This window comes from Choloepus didactylus, chromosome 19 (genome assembly GCF_015220235.1).
Source record: "Choloepus didactylus isolate mChoDid1 chromosome 19, mChoDid1.pri, whole genome shotgun sequence".
Taxonomy (NCBI): domain Eukaryota; kingdom Metazoa; phylum Chordata; class Mammalia; order Pilosa; family Megalonychidae; genus Choloepus; species Choloepus didactylus.
The window spans coordinates 39,807,191-39,825,297 of NC_051325.1; the positions used below are offsets into that span (position 1 = coordinate 39,807,191).

The following is an 18,107-nucleotide window of genomic DNA, read 5'->3' on the forward strand; positions in this document are numbered from 1 at the left end:
AAGTCAGAACGAAGTTGTATCCTTGGGGCTTGAGAGAGAGGGAGTCTAACTCTTCCTAAGGGCGTTTGTGGCAGCCCTTTGCTCTCCAAATGCTGGGGTGAGTGCTCCAACATATCCACACATTGGGGAGACCACCTTCTCAGCCCCACCCTCCTCAAACATTGGGGCAGCACCCGGATTCGCTTCCATCTCCAGTGCACATGCTCAACCCCTTCAGAACAGTGGAGTCATGGCCAGGTTCTCCCCAGTCCCCAGGGAATGTGCTCCACCCTCTTTGAGGCCTGAGGTGGCAGCACCTTTTCTGAACATTGAGGTGGAAGGCCCACCCTCGACCTCCGGGGCAAACTCACCCTTTCCTTGCATGTGGGCCACTCCGCTCCCCCAGCCTCAGACCTCTTGACCCCAGATCTCAACTTCCATGGCTCTGTCTTTGAAGAAATGTTTCCTTCAATATGTTCCTTGTCTGTCTCCTCCAGTCCAGACTGGCAGCGGCTCCATCTATAAATATCTCGCAGAAATTCTGTTGGCTTTGCCTGAAGCACACGGGTCAAAGCTGTCAGACAATAGGACTTCCCACAGATCCTTTCTGGATAACTCCTTCTCCAATTTTGGGTTGTTCTGGAGTGGCGACCGGGTTCCATATTTGGTTAAATCCCCACATTGGGCTGTAGCTTCTGGGGTTCCACCCCCTGGAAGCCCAGAATTTTCCAAACCATCAGTTTCTGGTTTCTTTGTACCCAAGAGTTCAGTTTTAAGTTTATTTCTCTCCACTCCCATTTTACTATAAGCTGCAAGGAGAAGCCATGCTATATCTACAACTTCTAGTTTCAAAATCTTATCAGCCAGGTATCCCAGCTCATCACTTTCAAATTCTGTCTTCCATCTGATACCAGGATACAGTTTTGCCAAATTCTCTGCCACTTCAAAACAAGGATCGCCTTTCTTCCAATTGGCAATGACACATTCATCATTTCCGCTCAAGGCCTCATCAGAAGTATCTTTAGAGTCCATATTTCCACAGTCTCTTCAAAGCAGTTTAGGCCTTTTCTATCAAGCTCCTCACAGTTCTTCCAGAATCTTCCCCTTATCCATTTAAAAAAGCCACTCCAACATGTTTGGTATTTATAAACAGCAGCACCCACTTCTCTGGTACCAAAATTTGTTCCAGGTTGCTAATGCTGCCAGAATGCAAAACACCAGAAATGGATTGACTTTTATAAAGGGGGCTTATTTGGTTACAAAGTTACAGTCTTAAGACCATAAAATGTCCAAAATAAGTCATCAACAGTCGGGTACCTTCACTGGAGGATGGCCAATGGTGTCCGGAAAACCTCTTTTAGCTGTGAAGGTATGTGGCTGGTGTCTGCTCCAGAGTTCTGGTTTCAAAGTGGCTTTCTCCCAGGACGTTCCTCTCTAGGCCGCAGTTCCTCAAAAATGTCACTCTTAGTTGCTCTTGGGGTATTTTTCCTCTTTTAGCTTCTCCAGAGCAAAAGTCTGCTTTCAATGGCCATCTTCAAACTGTCTCTCATCCACAGCTCCTCTCTTCTCAGCTCCTGTGCATTCTTCAAAGTGTCCCTCTAGATTCTGGGAAGATGGCAGCATAGAGAGGAGTGGAAGACTTAGTCCCTCTCAGAACAATTCATAAATCACCAAAAAACCAGTAAATAACCTGGAATAACAGCAGGGAGACAAACGTGACTGTCCACTCATCACCCACCAACCTGAATTGGGAGGAATGCCCGAGATCACAGCATAAAATCTGTAAGTAAAACTGCGGACCTGCGCTGAGAGCCAAGAGCTGTGAGCCCCTCCCTCATGGAAGCCGCGCCGTGCACTCTCTCAGCCCAGCTCCAAGTAAGGTTTTAATATTAACTGCTCAATACAGACAGCAAATCCTCAACAAGCAGACAGAGGCTTTTGGTGACAACTGACCTTGAGAGAGTCGGGGGACATATCTGTCTCAAGATAGGGACCCCAGAGGATCGGGTGCTATCTCTGGCTGACGGGTGAACCTGGGAGTTTTTCTGTCCCTCTCTCTCTCTCTGTGGAGAAAACCTCAGCTGTTCTCAGCCTGCACGGTGTTGCAGTAAAGACAACCTCAGATATTCTGCATTCTGAAACGAGCTGAGAGCGCGCCGCGGCACGGCCCAAGGCTTCCCTTGAGGGATGGCGTGCACTGGTGACGTAGCATGACATTCCCTCGGCTGAGCTACTGGAGGATCGCAGCTGGGAGGGGGGACCCACTCAGAGAACCCAGGGATACTACGCCAAGTCCGGTGGTTTGTGGATCAGCGAGAGAGAGGGTCTGGGGCTGAACTGAAATGAAGGCTTAGACCCTTGCGGCGGCCTTGAAACCCCTGGAACCTGGGGGATTTGAACATTAAAACTGCCCTTCTGCCCTGGCCACCCGTACACATGCCCCACATTCAGGGCGGATGGATCCAGCAACACACCCAAACTGAGTTCTCCAACTGAACCCACAAGAATCATTTCCCCACACACCGTGGGAACAAGGTTGAGAACTGTCTTGAGGGATATAGGTGACTCACAGACGCCATCTGCTGGTTAGTTAGAGAAAGTGTATGTCACCAAACTGTGTTTCTGAAAAATTAGATCGATATCCTTTTTTTGTTACAACTTGAAAGAACCCTGTCAAACAAAACAAATGCCAAGAGGCCAAAAACAACAGAAAATCTTAATGCATATGATAAAACCAGACGATATGGAGAATCCAACTCCAAACACACAATTGAAGATATCGGAAGAAACACAATACCTCGCAAAATTAATCAAAGAACTACAGTCGAGGAACGAAAACATGGCAAAGGATTTAAAGGACATCAAGAAGACCATGGCCCAGGATATAAGTGACATAAAGAAGACCCTAGAAGAGCATAAAGAAGACATTGCAAGACTAAATAAAAAAATAGAAGATCTTATGGAAATAAAAGAAACTGTTGGCCAAATTAAAAAGACTGGATATTCACAATACAAGACTAGAGGAAGCTGAACAACATCTCAGTGTCCTAGAAGCCCACGGAACAGAAAATGAAAGAACAAAAGAAAGAATGGAGAAAAAAATCGAAAAAATCGAAATGGATCTCAGGGATATGATAGATAAAACATCCAAATTTAAGACTCATTGGTGTCCCAGAAGGGGAAGAGAAGGGTAAAGGTCTAGAAAGAGTATTCAAAGAAATTGTGGGGGTAAACTTCCCCAACCTTCTACACAATATAAATACACAAAGCATAAATGCCCAGCGAACTCCAAATAGAATAAATCCAAATAAACCCACCCCAAGGCATATTCTGATCAGACTTTCAAATACTGAAGAGAAGGAGCAAGTTCTGAAAGCAGCAAGAGAAAAGCAATTCACCACATACAAAGGAAACAACATAAGTCTAAGTAGTGACTACTCAGCAGCCACCATGGAGGCGAGAAGGCAGTGGCATGACATATTAAAAATTCTGAGAGAGAAAAATTTCCAGCCAAGAATACTTTATCCAGCAAAACTCTCCTTCAAATTTGAGGGACAGCTTAATTTTTCACAGACAAACAAATGCTGAGAGGGTTTGCCAATAAAAGACCTGCCCTACTTCAGATTCTAAAGGGAGCCCTACCAACAGAGAAACAAAGAAAGGAGAAAGAGATATAGAGAATTTTACCTTACATCCCAAATCACCAGGACACTCATTTTTCTCTAGTGATCACAGATCTTCCTCCAGAAGGGACCATAAGCTGGGACATAAAACAAGCTTCACGAAATTAAAAAAAAAAATTTTTGAATATTCTCAAAACACATTCTCCAACCACAATGGAATACAAATAGAAGTCAATAATTTTTGAACTGTAACTCCACTATTTACTTCCTACATGATATAAAATACACAAACTCTAAGGACAAATCAGTGGTTTTGAACTTAATGTAAAATATGTAATTTTAGACAACTATATAAAGGTGGGGGAATGAAGGAGTATAGGAACATAGTTTATGTGTCCTATTGAAGTGAAGGTGGTATCAAAGAAAAACAAGATTGATATGGATTTAAGAGGTTAATTTTAAGCCCAACAGTAAACACAAAGAAATTATCAGAGAACATAACAATAGAGATGAAAAGTAGAGTTTGGGTTAAGAGAAATGGGGGAAGGGGCAATGGGGAGTTAAGAAATGAATGTAGGGTTGCTGTTTGAGGTGAAGGGAAATTTCTAGTAATGGATGGTGGGAAAGAGCATTACAACATTCTAAATATGATTAATCCCACTAATGGAAGGCTAGGAAGGGGGTGGAATGGGAAGATTCAGGCTGTATATATGTTTCCACAACTGAAAAAAAAAAAAAAAAGACAGTCTAACTAGATGACAATTGAATGCTAAGGATGAACTTGGAGGGGATTGGAGGATAGAGGACAGGTGGCTCAAAGGGACACAGTTGAGACATAAGGAAAAGGAACTATAGAATGTAAGCTTTGTATCATTGTTGAATCTCTTGTACTTCTTAGCTGCGCTTAATGGAATTGCATAAAAGAATGTTCTTGTTCATGGGAAGTGTATACGTGAATTATAGTGTATATTCAAGGATGTGTGCAGCTAACTCTCATATGTTCAGAAGACAGAGCAACAGATGATGGATGATAGGGAGGGAGGAGGGAGGGAAGGAAATAGCGATGTGACAGCATGTTAAAGTTGGTGGATTGAGCTATCGGGGGAGGGGGTCAGGGTATGATGGAATTCTGTGTATGGGGCTAGTATTGTTTTTGCAACTGTTCATATAACTTTGAATTTATTTCAAAAAAAAAAAAAAAGTGTCCCTCTTGGCTGTAGCAAAGCTCGCCTCTTCTGTCTGAGCTTATATAGTGGCTCCAGTAAACTAATCAATGCCCATGCTGAATGAGTGGGGCCACACTTCCATAGAAATTATCCAGTGAAAGATCTTGCCCACAATTCAGTGATCATATCTCCCCAGAAACATCCAATCAAAATTCTGCAACCCAATCAACACCAATATGTTTCCTGCCCACACAAGACTGCATCAAAATAATGGCATTTGGGGGTACATAATACATTCAAACTGGCACATGAAGTAACCTCATCAGAAGGTCCTATTCACAATGGGTTCACACCCACAGGAATGGATTAAGTTTAAGAACATGCCTCTCTGGGGTACATGTAGCTCAACCCACCATAAAGTGGTTGAGTCCCAGTTACTGAATAGACTTTCAGAAGCTCTTATTTCCTCCTTGACAGTCCAGTACACAAAACTCCAGATTCCTAAGATATCCTGATAAGATTTCCAGACTTGATATAAGATCGTATTCCTGTGGGAGATTTGTCAAATTTATCTCCCAATTTGTTCAGACACCTGAGGTCTAGGGTGATTTCTGGATCTCTATATTTTGGGTGGATTCTGAACATATCAAGCCTCTTGAGTAATAATAAAAGGTACAGGCTTTGAATAGGATATAGGAGACAATTCCACTAATAGAATTTCTGATCACTTTCATTTCTTGTTCTTAACACACATTTTAAACTTCTAGGATTGCTCACTCTGGAGGAGGCTCTGGATCCCTAAGGGTTATAATCAAGATGTCAGCTGGGACTGCAGTTATCTGAACATATGACTTAGGCTAGCCACTTCCGGGTGGCTTACCCCAGACTGACAAGATGGTGCAGGTTGTTGTCAAAAGTCCTTGGTTTCTCCCAGTGTGTGACTAGCCACAGGCTGTGTCCTCCCTTCCTTTGTTCTTTTCTCTTCTGTCCCCAGCTCCATCCTTTCCTTCAAAGAATGTAGTAGCCAGCTTCTAAAAATGGACCCCAATGACTCCAACCAACTTGCAAATAGGTGGAACTATGTCACTAGTTCTGGAGCAGGTGGGCTTTGTGGAGGGTCATTAAGGCAGGTCTCCCAGACTGGTCTCCACAGACAGTCTTACATTTGATGGTCTGGAGTTTTATTGTTGATTGGCTTTGTGTTAAGGCTTTTCTTTGGTGCTTGGTCCAACAGTAGCCTGTGTTTAACTGTTCAGATTTTCTCAGCTCTTCTTCTTGATTCTTGTCCTGGTTGTACAATGCAGTTTTTATGGTTGCCTTTTTTGTGCAATTGTTTCACCTCCAGGAGAAAGTTTCCTTTCCTCTTTTCCTTCTCTGGGAATCTTGATCTGTTCTGTTTTTATGCAGAATTTTCTTCCCCCCTCCTATGATTTTTAAAAATTCTCTCCCTCTCTCAGTGCCCTGTTTTCCTTTCACTGTTCAGTTCTGGGGCCTGTCCTGTTTTACAGCTTACGGTTTGGCTTAATCCCACACACACACACACACACACACACACACACACACCCCGCTTTTTTTTTCTGTGAGGCTTTTCTGCCTCTGGTTTCTTCCCCTTTAGGATATCCTGCCCTGGGAGTCAAATGGAGTCAATCCAGAAAGGTGGGTCACTCGGGAAAAGCCCATTTTGGGGGTTTAGGTGGTCCAGCCTACAGAATTAATCTCTCTCTGTCTCTCTTCCTCCCTCCCTTTTTCCTTTTCCCCCTCCCTGGGAGACCTTTCTATGCACACTCCTCAGCAGCTTGTGTTCTGCTCTGGATCTCTGCAGACTTGGATTCCTGTATCTGACTAGGCATGGAGTTCTAACTTGCCGCTGCAAGTGGTTCTACAGTCTCTGTCGCAGTGGGATGATCCGGGCATCTATCTCTGTGAGACCCCCAAGCTGTGTGGGACCGAGTGAGGGGGAGGGGAACAGGAACAGACTGGCAGGTTTGTGATAGAAATTTTCTACCTAATATTTTTCTTTGATTCAACGCTTGTGGAGTTCTTTTCCAGTCTCTACTGACCTCCCAAGTTCTAAGCAAGTGGGATTTGTCCTTTGATTCACTGGATCTCTGGGAAGCTTTTGCAGGGCATGTCTTACATTGCCATGTTGATGATGGCACTGTCTTTACTTTGACTTTTACTTTATAGTCCTGTCAAAAGAAGGGTCCATTTTGCCAAAATACTGCTTGTTTCATCAGTTTTCCCAAAAGCCATTCTCAGTTTTATGTTATTCAAGTTATTTTCTTCTGGAGCCTTTTGTGTCATTCTCCTTGCTGATAGTTTCATCTTAAACTGTACACAGGTCTCATTCTGCCTTGTCCTCAGTTGTTAGTGAGGCTGTGTGTGATTCGAGAGCTTCTTCATCCTTGACGTCCTTACTTTCACAGACTTCATCCTGTGTCTTGGTGTCACAGCACTAAATACATTGCTGTTATTATCTGAACAGAGTACCCTAAATTGTAAGCCTTTCAAGGGAACAGCTTGTGCCTCATTCATCCTTGTGCCCTTCCAGTGTCTCAACAGTTTTGAGCTAAAGGTGGTAAATGACTGTCTCTTGAGACAGACTCACTTTCAATTCTCGGCTCTGTCACTTACTGTGTTTCTGAATAGTTCACTTCCCCTCTTCAGATCTGCCTTCCTCTCTATAGAATGGGGCCTCTCAGTGATTGTCGCATTGATTTGTGAAAAGCTTTCAGCTCACTGCTTTACACATAGTCAACTCTAAATAAATACAATTAGAATCTATTTTCATTTCAAATTAATGGATGGAAGGTTGGAATCCCAAACCCCAGACAAGGTCTGTGGTCCGGTGGACTGCGTGTTGGCCCCAGATTTCCGACAGGTGTCTGGCACATAACCAAAAATTAGGAAGTACTGGGCTTAAGCTAGGTAACTAGGATAAAAAAATCTGCTCCGTCAATGGTAAACTGACTGTAGCTAGGCACAGTTTATTTATATACCTTGTCTTTTTTTATCCTCTTGAAACTTCAGAGTAGATTTTACTACCTCTAACTTTCCAATGAAGGAGCAGAAGTTCAGAGAGTTGAAGTAACTTATGCAGTGTCACACATTGAGCAAGAGATGGAGCTAGCACTTAAATCTATTTTGTGTGATGTCCAGATACTAACCCTTGTCTACACTAGCCCTGCTGTAGTCAGATCTCAGGGCTCTGGAAGCCATTTTTTGAGGCCTTCTGAGGCTGACGTAGGGACCTGGGCAATGCGTGTGTCAGTGGGAAGCAGCTGTGGTGCTCTGGGCAGAGGTCAGTGCTGCCCAGATGTGGTTGGGATTGCTAGAGCAGGCTATACGCCTGCCCAGGGGCTAAGAGGGAAGGAAGAAAGGGTGATAGAGAGATGCATTGAGACCTCAACTGGGTTTGAGATGTTGCAAAACACTGGCTGGTTTGCAACATCTGAAAATGAGAAGCGGCTCTGAGCTGCCTTCCACTTAGTAACATAAATGGCATTGCATCCCCAGGTGAGGGAATATATGTCCAAAAAGGTCCCACCAGAGGAAGCCCCTGCTCGGAAGCTGCTGGACAGAGGTGGAGAGGGGCTGCTGAGCTCCCAGCACCAGTGGCAGTTTAACCTGCTGACCCATGTGGAATCTCTTCAGGACGAAGTCACGCATAGGATGGACTCCATTGAGAAGGAGCTGGATGGTAGGTCTTTTTCTTTGGCTTCCTGCCCATTGAATGCACTTTGAGCCATCCAGATGAGCTGTTTACACACACACACACACACACACACACACACACACACACACACATACATACACACACACACACACACACACACATACACCACCTGGCTCTGAGTTGGCCCTGGTCTGCTTCCTGCCCATTGAATACACTTTGAGCCATCCAGATGAGCTGTTTACACACACACACACACACACACACACACACACACCACTGGCTCTGAGTTGGCCCTGGTCTGCTTCCTGCCCATTGAATACACTTTGAGCCATCCAGATGAGCTGTTTACACACACACACACACACACACACACACACACACACATACACCACCTGGCTCTGAGTTGGCCCTGGTCTGCTTCCTGCCCATTGAATACACTTTGAGCCATCCAGATGAGCTGTTTACACACACACACACACACACACACACACACACACACACACCACCTGGCTCTGAGTTGGCCCTGGTCTGCTTTCCAGGGACAGCTGTATTCTTTGACTCCACTCTCTCCTCAAAATGGGTAAGCCTTACTTTTATAGTATTTATTGGGCCCTTATAAGAGCTGCAAAATGTAAGGGGTCCTGCCTTCCTTGCCCAAACCTGTCTCCAGAGGCTGTGTGCAGAAGAAGAGCACTTCAGCACTGCGCTCCGCCTGCAGGATGTGTGCAATCTGAGCAAATGCTTCAGTAACAAAATTCACTGGGGAATTGAAATTTTGACTTGAGTTTTTAGGATATCCAAAGATTAATCTGAAAATCCTTTTATTGCAGTTTTTGATAGAATCTAAAATGAAGTTTTCTCTTCCTTAGCCAGAAGAGATTTAAGAACTTACCTGAATCATTTATGTGGCCCCTGTGTCGCAGGTCTAAGGGCTTGCTGATGAGCTGGAGGACTGAACTTGTGGTAATGAATACAGTCAAGTTCAGTCTCTTTTGACCCCTAGGAAACTGCTGGTTTTGCTTTCTGAGGACCAAATTCCTTTTTGATTATTCAGTTATTTTCTGGTTATTTGTTTTTTAAAAGTGGCGCTCAATTAAGAAACAAGTGTTCTGTTTGAAAATTCTGGATATGTTAACTACTGGATTCAGGCTATTATTACTGTAACTGGGGATATAAAACTTAAATAACTCGGGAAAAAATGCAGTATGTTAAACAAGCAAGGGTCCTGAGGTTTGGCCAGGACTCATGGATGGCTTGAGGCCATGCCAGGGGAGGAGAGCCATTGTTTTGAGTGGAAGCAGTAACAGGAAGGCTTCCTGGAACACTTGGGACTGAAGCTGGGCCTTGAAGAGAGTTGATATTTCCTGCTAGACTGAGGGTGACTCAGGGTGGATGATAAGAGGACTGGCTCAACTGGAAAAGGTGTTACCCTGTGGGAGGAGAGTGACAGTGAGAAAGATCTACACATCCTCACCTGCATGTTCTGCCCTTCAGGCAAACCTGAGGAACTGAGAATTGGAGGCCAATCCAGGGCTTATGGGAAGGGCAATTCCAGAAGGGAGAGTGTTTCCATCTCTCTTTGACTCTAAAGGCTTCCTTGGACTCCTTAGAATTGAAACTGATGCCATTGTCTTTTAAAAGCCTGATATTAGAGAGCCAAGAGAGCATCATATGCCAAACTGAATATTGTTGATTTTTGAGAGAAAGGCAATAGGAGTGGCTCAGGGTCCCTGAGAGGAGACTTAGCACCATGGAAGCTGGGTGACTGTTTCGTTGCTGCCAAAGGAACTTGCCCTTAGGAGAGAAGCCAGAGCCTATGTCTGTCTTACATCTTTCCACTCCACAGCCTTGGTCTCACTGGTTGGGCAGTGTGCTGAGGAGGACAAGTTTGGACTCTTCTCTGGCTTCCATAGGACCTCATGGTTTGGGGCCACATACTTTGTGTTCTTAAACTCCTGGCCCAGTACAAAAGAAGCATGAAAATTAGTTATAAAGTTTAAAGATTTTACTTAGGTAAATGAAATTTTGCATTGTATTTAATTGAGTCATCAGAATCCCTTTTTATTTCTACTGCAATAGGGACTCAACTCTTCAATTTCTCTGAACGCTACTGAGCTTTTATAGGAATTTGGATGTAATATACCTTTAAGAAAAGTTTATTTAGTTAGCTGTTGTATCTACTGATACATACTTTTTAAAATTCATTTTAATATTAACTACTAATTAACAGTTTATGTAGTTACATGAGGAGTACTTTAAAAGTCAAAGACAAGGTATAATTAGGGATCATGAAGAGAAAAGTAAAATATTAAATTTTTAAGCATTAGAAATATTCTTCTTAAAGAATCTTACTGAACCCAGGCCTCGTATACAGATAATCTGGGAGTGTATTTGAAATGAAACTTTCCCTTTAGCCTTCTGTCCTGCTGGCAATCACTATTATCAGAAGCTGCTGAACATCCGTAAAAGAGTGATCCCTGAAAGAGTGATGGTATAGCATGCAGTGAAAGAGAAGGCTGGTTTGGTCTGCAAGAGGCTGAGGTCCAGAGGAGATGCAGTTAACCTTGGTGAATTCCCTACAGCAGTTCTGGGTCTGGTCTGAAGTCCTGTGGCCCTAGAGAGAAGGCTTCCATCTTAGGAGTTCCAAACACTCCTGCTAACCAAGCTCAGGCACTGCTGAGTGGCTTAGACTCTGCCCTTTCTCCCTATGGTGTCCTTTGGTTAGCCTGGAACCAGATCCAAGGAAGGTACAATGATCTCAAGAGGCACCTCTTAGCAATTGTAGGATTGTCTTCCCAAGAACTGACTTACTCTGTTGGAATCAAACCCACCAGCCCTGATTGTCTCTTTTCCACTCACCCACATGGGCTCTGCCAGCATCAACCGCAAGCCTTTTTTCCATCTTTTCTTGTGCCCTTTTGCTGAGCAATCCATTCTCCTTCTAATATTTAAGACTTACTGATATATTGAAATTGGTCATTGTGGAGTTTTTTTAGGTTAGGAGGCCACTCATCTCTCTCCTGTGACTTTGATCCTTTACTCTTGGTTTTCAAGATTAGGTCCAAAAGGGCAGTCTTTTATTTCTTACATCCAAGTCCTTTTACTAAATGGGCTCAGAAGTGGGGAATTTGAGCTTTTGCAGAGCCCAGGGCAGTCGGTGGGCCACTTTGCAAAGACCGTTTACTTATTCTCTCCCTCTGTTTGTTGCCTGTTAGGGATATAATGGTAAGCAAGGCTGACTCTTCCTGTGCCCTCAGGGAGCTTGCTCTATTGGGAGAAATGTTTATTACTGAAATCATCCTATTTGTAAATATACATAATTGCATAAGTGTTCCAAGGGAAGAACGTGATATCAAAGCACCTGTAACACAGGGACCAGATTCAGGGTGAGGAGTTGGGAAAGGCTTCCTTAAGAAGTAATCTTCAGGGAACAAAGGATTTAGAAAGGTCTGAAGAGGAAGGTGGAAGGCTTGGTCTGAGATGGGGAGAGGACTGTGGGCAAGGCTGCATGCTGCTGCTTGAGGGCAGGTACTGGATAGGTCTTCCTCCTCCTGCACCCCTGGGTCCACTGTCCAGAAGGTACAGTTTGGTACATGGACTAGAAAGGCTGTGGCACGCTGGGGTGAGCATAGGGCCTGCCTGGAGGCAGGGCTGCGGGATGGTCTCCTCTCACATGCCAGAGCTTCAGGGCATGGCTTGGGGGAAGAGCAGAAATCTTTCTATAGAGCAATCTTGGCTCTCACAGGCAAGAGACAGCTTTTTAGATACTGAACCAATTATAATCAAGTGTGTTAGGTTGTCTTAACATTAAATACTTCAAGGAAGAAAATAAAACCAGTATTCTGTGTCACTGCTGATGATGTATCGATCAATAATTAATATGAAGCAAATCAGAATTTATGGTGATAAAAGTAGACTTTTTCAAGTCCCTCAGATTTTCATTTTCCTAGACAGGAGGCTAAAATGCCAGTGCGCTCTGATTTCCAAGATGGGAAAGCTTTATAACGAGTGGATAGTAATACTGAAAAAGGTGGGGCCTGCAAAGCCCTCTAGACTCTAAAGCTTCACTAATACAGTAGCCGCTAGCTATTGTAGCTATTTAAATTTAAGCTAATTAAAATTGAATAAAATTAAAAATTCATTTACTTAGTTGCACTAGCCACATTTCAGGTAGTCAGTAGCTACAAATGGCTAGTGGCTACCGTATTGGACAACATACATACAGAACATTTCCATCACCACAGAAGTTCTATTGGACTGCACTACTCTCAAGCATGAGCTTTATCCCAGGAGTAATATTTCACAGAGCAGGTGTTGAGTTAATGTTGGCTGAAAGGCTACCCCCCTGCCCCATGAGTGGTCAGAGGGGATGAGGTGCTGAAACTTGCTGATGTTTTTGGATATCACGTGTTGGAAGCTCATTGGGTCTTTTCTCTCTTCTGTGACAGTGTTGGAGAGCTGGCTGGACTACACTGGGGAACTGGAGCCCCCAGAGCCACTGGCCAGGCTCCCACAGCTCAAGCATTGCATCAAGCAGCTGCTGACTGACCTGGGGAAGGTGCAGCAGATCACCCTTTGCTGCTCAACGTGAAACTGGGCACCCAAAACTAATGGGGGCATAATCCTGGGGCACCTGCAGGAGGAGCTTTCCTATTTAAATAAACAAACATAGCATGCCGAATGCATGTGACACCAACTGACTTCAGGGATCTGAGCAGGGGTGTGATGGTCACTGGACAAGGAGGCAATTTTGGTTGCTGGAGGGCAGGGCACTCTGATCTTGAAGCCTACCAAGAAGGTAGCAAATAAGACTTTTGGAATTCCTTCTTTTTTGTACATCGTTGAATGAAGAGCGAGTCTTTTTGCACAAACTTCACTTGAAATCGTGCCACTGATGATAAATGGAATGAGAGCCAAAAAAGTTTAGTTGGAAACAGTTGTAAATTCAATTTGCAGTTTATTTAATTGACTATTCTATCAGGTTGGAGTATAAACCAACCCTTCCGATTTCTGCCTGGCATAGTGTTTAGGCAGCAGGCAGCATTTTCTTTTTTCCAGCTTCATGGGGATATTGTAACTTCACCATTCTGTGGATGTTGGGAAGGAGCAGAGAGGCCTTGGCTGCCTCCTTGTTAGACTGTTCACTTTTCTCACCACACCTCTTGCATGACTTCATGGTACCAGGGACAAGTTTTGTATGCTTCATCCCAGAGTTGGCTGGGTTGTCTTTTGTAGCAGAGCCCATACAGCCTGTGGAGAACTAGAATCTCATTTTAATAAGAATCTAGAAGGAATTCCGAGCTGAAGCAGGCGGGGCTTGGAACCCAAAGGACAGCATTTTCTACCCAATTCTTAATATTGACAGCTCCCCAGTTCTATTTAATGTCCAAAAAACGTTTCCCAGAATTTCGAACTCTTTTAATGTAAAGATTCATTACAAAGGATGTGGTTTGGGGAATTATCCTATTTTATATTGTTGTAAACAACTTCAGATTCAACTTGTGCCGCTTTTTTCCTTCCCTGAAGGGTGTGTTCAGTAGTTAGTGTTTTCAGAATTGTTTTAATATACTTTAACACTTTAAATTTCCTGTTTATTTGATGATATCAAGGTGATTATGCTGCTTAAGGTCCAGGTACAACCTGTTTGTACCTTTTGAGACAATATTTGTGTTACTTTTGCAGGTTCCGGTTTCATCTGTAATTGCTGTACTTTGTTTTGTTCTTCCTTAATAGTCAAAGTGAAAGAAAATGTTCTATACTTTGAAGAGTGACCAGTTTCACTACTTTTCTTATCGATAAACTAAAGGCAGAAATCAAAGCACAGTTGTCAAATTAACAGTCACAAGTTAAATGTCAGTTTATGAATCTGTAATGTTAAATGCTGCACATATTTACTATGTAAACATGAAGTAGCCAATATCTCAATAGCAATGACAGTATCTCCAGCAACCTTTGGAATGGTTAGGCTTTAAGTCACAGGTGATTGTTGTTGTTAAAGCCTCTGTACTAAGATTATTCAGAGAATGCTCTATCTAAGGATCATTCACAATTTGGTATAAATTGACCTGCTGTAGCTTATCCTTCAGAAGGAATACATGTGGCTGTAACATCTGGAATAAAGCTGACACAATTCCTCTACCAGAAGCTGTTTCCCATTGCTAACAGTGTTTGTGGTATGGGAAGAAATGCCTAAGGAGTGTGCATGGCATCTGCATTTTGGATAATGAGCCACATCAGAATTCTGACACTTGTCCAAAAAGGGAAGAAACCAGATGATTTTCTGTAGCCACAACTGTGAGGTATGATGATTTTTATTATTAGATTACTGATTTTTCTTTTATGGAAGTACATTTGAGTATCTCATCTGGGGAAGCTGTAACTTTTAAGGTAATCAATGTTTTTGTCACAGACTGAAGAAGAAACAGAATTGCCCTAATTTTGCCAACTGACCATTATGGGTTTATTGCTTAAGTCTTATAAAGGAAATAATCCCATTTCACCTGTTGTTACTTTTGTCCTTAGGGAAGCAAGGAGGTCTGGGGGCAGGGGAGCAGGGAAGATTCTCAAAGTACTGACTTCCGTGTGCTTCCCTATTTTAAAGCCATGTTGAGGGGCTCTATCCCCAGTTCCTGGGTCAAGCTGAATTAACCCAAGTTGGAGCACTGGAAATTATTTGCAAACGTTACTGTTACCATTACTTGTGCACTACCGAAGTTTTGTCTTTTGAGAAAAACTATCCACCTACAAAAATTGCCTTGACAAAAACAGTTTTGGTTTTACTAATCATTTTGTTTCTTTAAGTAATGAGTGTATGCAAGGTGGACCCTTGATGAGCCAACATTGCACTGTGGATACATACCTATGTTTACGCGCTATTAGAACAGAAGGCACTGTATATAGAAATGTTGCTTTGAAGCAATATTTGCAAAACATGCAAACTTCTGTATCTGAATTTGGAAAAAATAAAACAGATTTTCATTGCTATGTTTCAGTTGCATGTTATTGAATTATAGAGTTCTTTCCCTTTTTAATATGCATTACTTAACTTTCTGTAAACATTACCTTTGGAAGGAAGTCTGCTTTTACATTCTGAACAGTTATCTTTTGCAGGGGCGCAATTGCAAGCTCCAGATTTTCAATCCCAAGAATTTTGCAAAAAATCTGAATTCATTTCAGTGGCTTGAATATTCAAAAGGGAAATGCCCCATACTGACTTCTAGCTCAGTCTGGTTCATGTTTTTTGATGAGCTGTGATGATTCATTAGGTTTTAGTTGTTGAAAACAGTGCAGGAAAGACTGGTCTGGCCTTCCTGATATTAAAAGATGGCACACACTGCAACTAGGACCCTTCTGGGACCAATCCAAGCAGCCTATATGACCTTAGTTAGTTAGCCAACCCTCTGGGTAGGCAGAAACCTCAAGGAATAGAGTAGGCTTTCATTAAAATTTCATAGTAGAGATTACCCAGGACTTGTCAAATTCCTCCCTTCTTTTCTAAACGACTACCTTACTGCTAAAAAGGAAAAAAGACCCAGTGGAAGAGACACTCATTAAAATGAGTAGCACCAACACTGTAAATGACCCATTAGTTAATGCTAGTTCTGCTTCTTGAATTCTACCAGAGGCCTAAAATTTGGCAAGGAAGGTGAGGTACTCTGGAGGCATAAACCCAAAGCTAACAGCGTTTAGTCTTCATATGGGCTTGCAGTAAAACACTTCACATTAAAACAGTCCAAAAACTTGGGCCTCTTGGGAAGCTCGTGGCCCAAAGGGTGGCCTGGAGCAAATTGGTGGCTATGTTGGTAGCCAGTTATCATTTAATGGATTCAAACCACTTTGCCTGCAGGATCTCACAATCGTTTATGCAGCAGGACCTATTCCTATGACCTATCTTTTCAGGTGGAATTCTAGTTAGTAAGAGGTAGAGGTGGAATGGAACCCCAGAGCCTGTTCTTAATCCTCATTACACAACCTCCCACTAAACAAAGAAAGCCCAAGTGGGGCCCTGGAGAGTGCAGGGAAAAAACTTCCCAGGTCTAGCCAACACGTAGGTGCACCACAAAAGCCAACAGTGGTCCCGTGGGTAGGAAACAAAGGCTGTCTCATGGGCTCCCAACTTGTTTTCACCATTAGCCAAAAAAGGAGGTAGGAAGTAGGCTCGCGAAAATAAAACCTGTAAAGGACGAACGAAAACCAGACACACCAGACCACAAGAACTGTCAAAACTCGTTTTTCATTAACGCGGGATGGAAAGACAGGGCCAGGCGCCCGGGCCTGAGCGTGGCTCCAGCCCAGGGAGCTCCCGGGTCGGGCCGCCCCCAGTACAGTCGCTCAGCCGGTGATGCGCACATCAGTGCGGCGGCTTTGCCGCCGGGCCCGCGCCGCCTCCGGCAAGATGGCGAGAAGCTGCTCCTGTACCAGCATCTCCACGATCTGCTCCTTGGTGCGGATGTCGGGCCGCAGCCACTGGCGGGAGAGCTCCCGCAGCTGCCGGAATGCCTCGCGCGGGCCCGCCGCATCGTGGTAGCGGAACTGCCGGAAGCGCTGGCGGAAGGTCTCGGGGCCGAGATTGCCGATGCCTGGCAGGGAGCGCGGTGCGGCTTCGGCAGGCGACGCCAAGCCCAGGGGCGGAGGCGCGAAGGGTAGCTCCGGAGCCGCGGAGGCCGCCGCGGGAGGCCTAGGAATCGCTTCGGAGGCTGCGGCGTTGGGGCTGGAGGGCTCGGGGGCAGGCGGAGAGGCCTCTAGAATCGGAGAGGAAACCGCAGAGTTTTGTTCCGTGACCAAGCTCGGACCGGCTCCTTGTTTCTCCGACGGTGCCGCCATGACTCCGGCCCTGGGCGTCACTCTTTGTGCGGCAACTGTGGGCTCTGCACTGTGTCGGCACGGGCGCGGGGCGAAGACAGATGTTTCCGGGTAAAGAGACGAACCTCGGGAGAGGCGGAGACGGAACCTCCCCAGAGCGCGAGGTGCCCACCTGGAATGGCGACGCGCAGGGCGACAGGAAGCAGAAGGATTCTTCTGCTTCTCTATGGTCATGTCAGCGCTCAAGCGCTCGAGCGCCGCGTCTCTGCTCCTGTGTGTGGCGCCCCCTCGTGTTCGCAAGTCGACGCTGGAGGCTGCTGCGACCGCGGTGCACAAGCCCAGTCGAAGCGTGGGGTGGGCTCCGCAGTATGTTTCCTCTGAGGAAGAGGAGGAATTGGTGCAGAAGGTAGAAGAAGAGGTGGAGGGAGAGAAAGTGGAAGAGGAAGTGGAAAAGGAGGTGGGAGACGAGGTGGAAGGGGAAGTGGAAGAGGAGGTGGAAGAGGAGGTGGAGGAAGAACAGCCTAAAGGTGACGATGTAGACGTCGCGTTCGGGATCTTGAGCCGTGCTGAGCTCTTGGGCGTGCAGAGGACCCGCGCCTATCCCGGCATGCACGCCTCCTTACTTGGCTACCAGCGGGTGAGCCGGACCGGACGGCGGTCGGGTCTTGAGGGAAGGGAGTTCGAATCCTGTCCCCGCCTCCCACCCGCAGGAGGCTCAGGAAAGTCCCCTCGCTCCTAAGTCCCCCATCCTTCAAACGAGGACAGCATTATTACGATCCACATTATTTTTTGCGTGTCCTCTAAATCAGTAAGTTTCAGACTAGTAAATGGATTAGTAAGTGCGCTGTAAATGCGTTGCCC

General features: G+C 44.8%; 2 protein-coding genes across 4 annotated transcripts in view; one reads left to right on the top strand and one right to left on the bottom strand.

Annotated features, from left to right (window-relative positions):
* Nucleotides 1-15,428, top strand: part of PHF20 (PHD finger protein 20) — a 179,513-nt gene extending 164,085 nt beyond the window's left edge. For all 3 annotated transcript variants that reach the window (XM_037812478.1, XM_037812480.1, XM_037812479.1), the window contains exons 17-18: nucleotides 8,285-8,468; nucleotides 12,893-15,428. In XM_037812478.1, the coding sequence (XP_037668406.1) occupies nucleotides 8,285-8,468; nucleotides 12,893-13,035 (327 nt within the window). In that variant the 3' untranslated portion in view covers nucleotides 13,036-15,428. The remainder of the gene's footprint in view (nucleotides 1-8,284; nucleotides 8,469-12,892) is intronic.
* A 1,230-nt stretch (nucleotides 15,429-16,658) lies between these two features.
* SCAND1 (SCAN domain containing 1) lies at nucleotides 16,659-17,780 on the bottom strand. Its single transcript, XM_037811600.1, has one exon. It carries the CDS (start codon nucleotides 17,478-17,480, stop codon nucleotides 16,776-16,778), a length of 705 nt encoding a protein of 234 aa, XP_037667528.1. The 5' UTR covers nucleotides 17,481-17,780; the 3' UTR covers nucleotides 16,659-16,775.
* Nucleotides 17,781-18,107: the final 327 nt, after the last annotated feature.

Bases quoted from the DNA above. Each gene is read 5' to 3' on its own strand.
- SCAND1 (XM_037811600.1), bottom strand. From the start codon at position 17,480: ATGACCATAGAGAAGCAGAAGAATCCTTCTGCTTCCTGTCGCCCTGCG.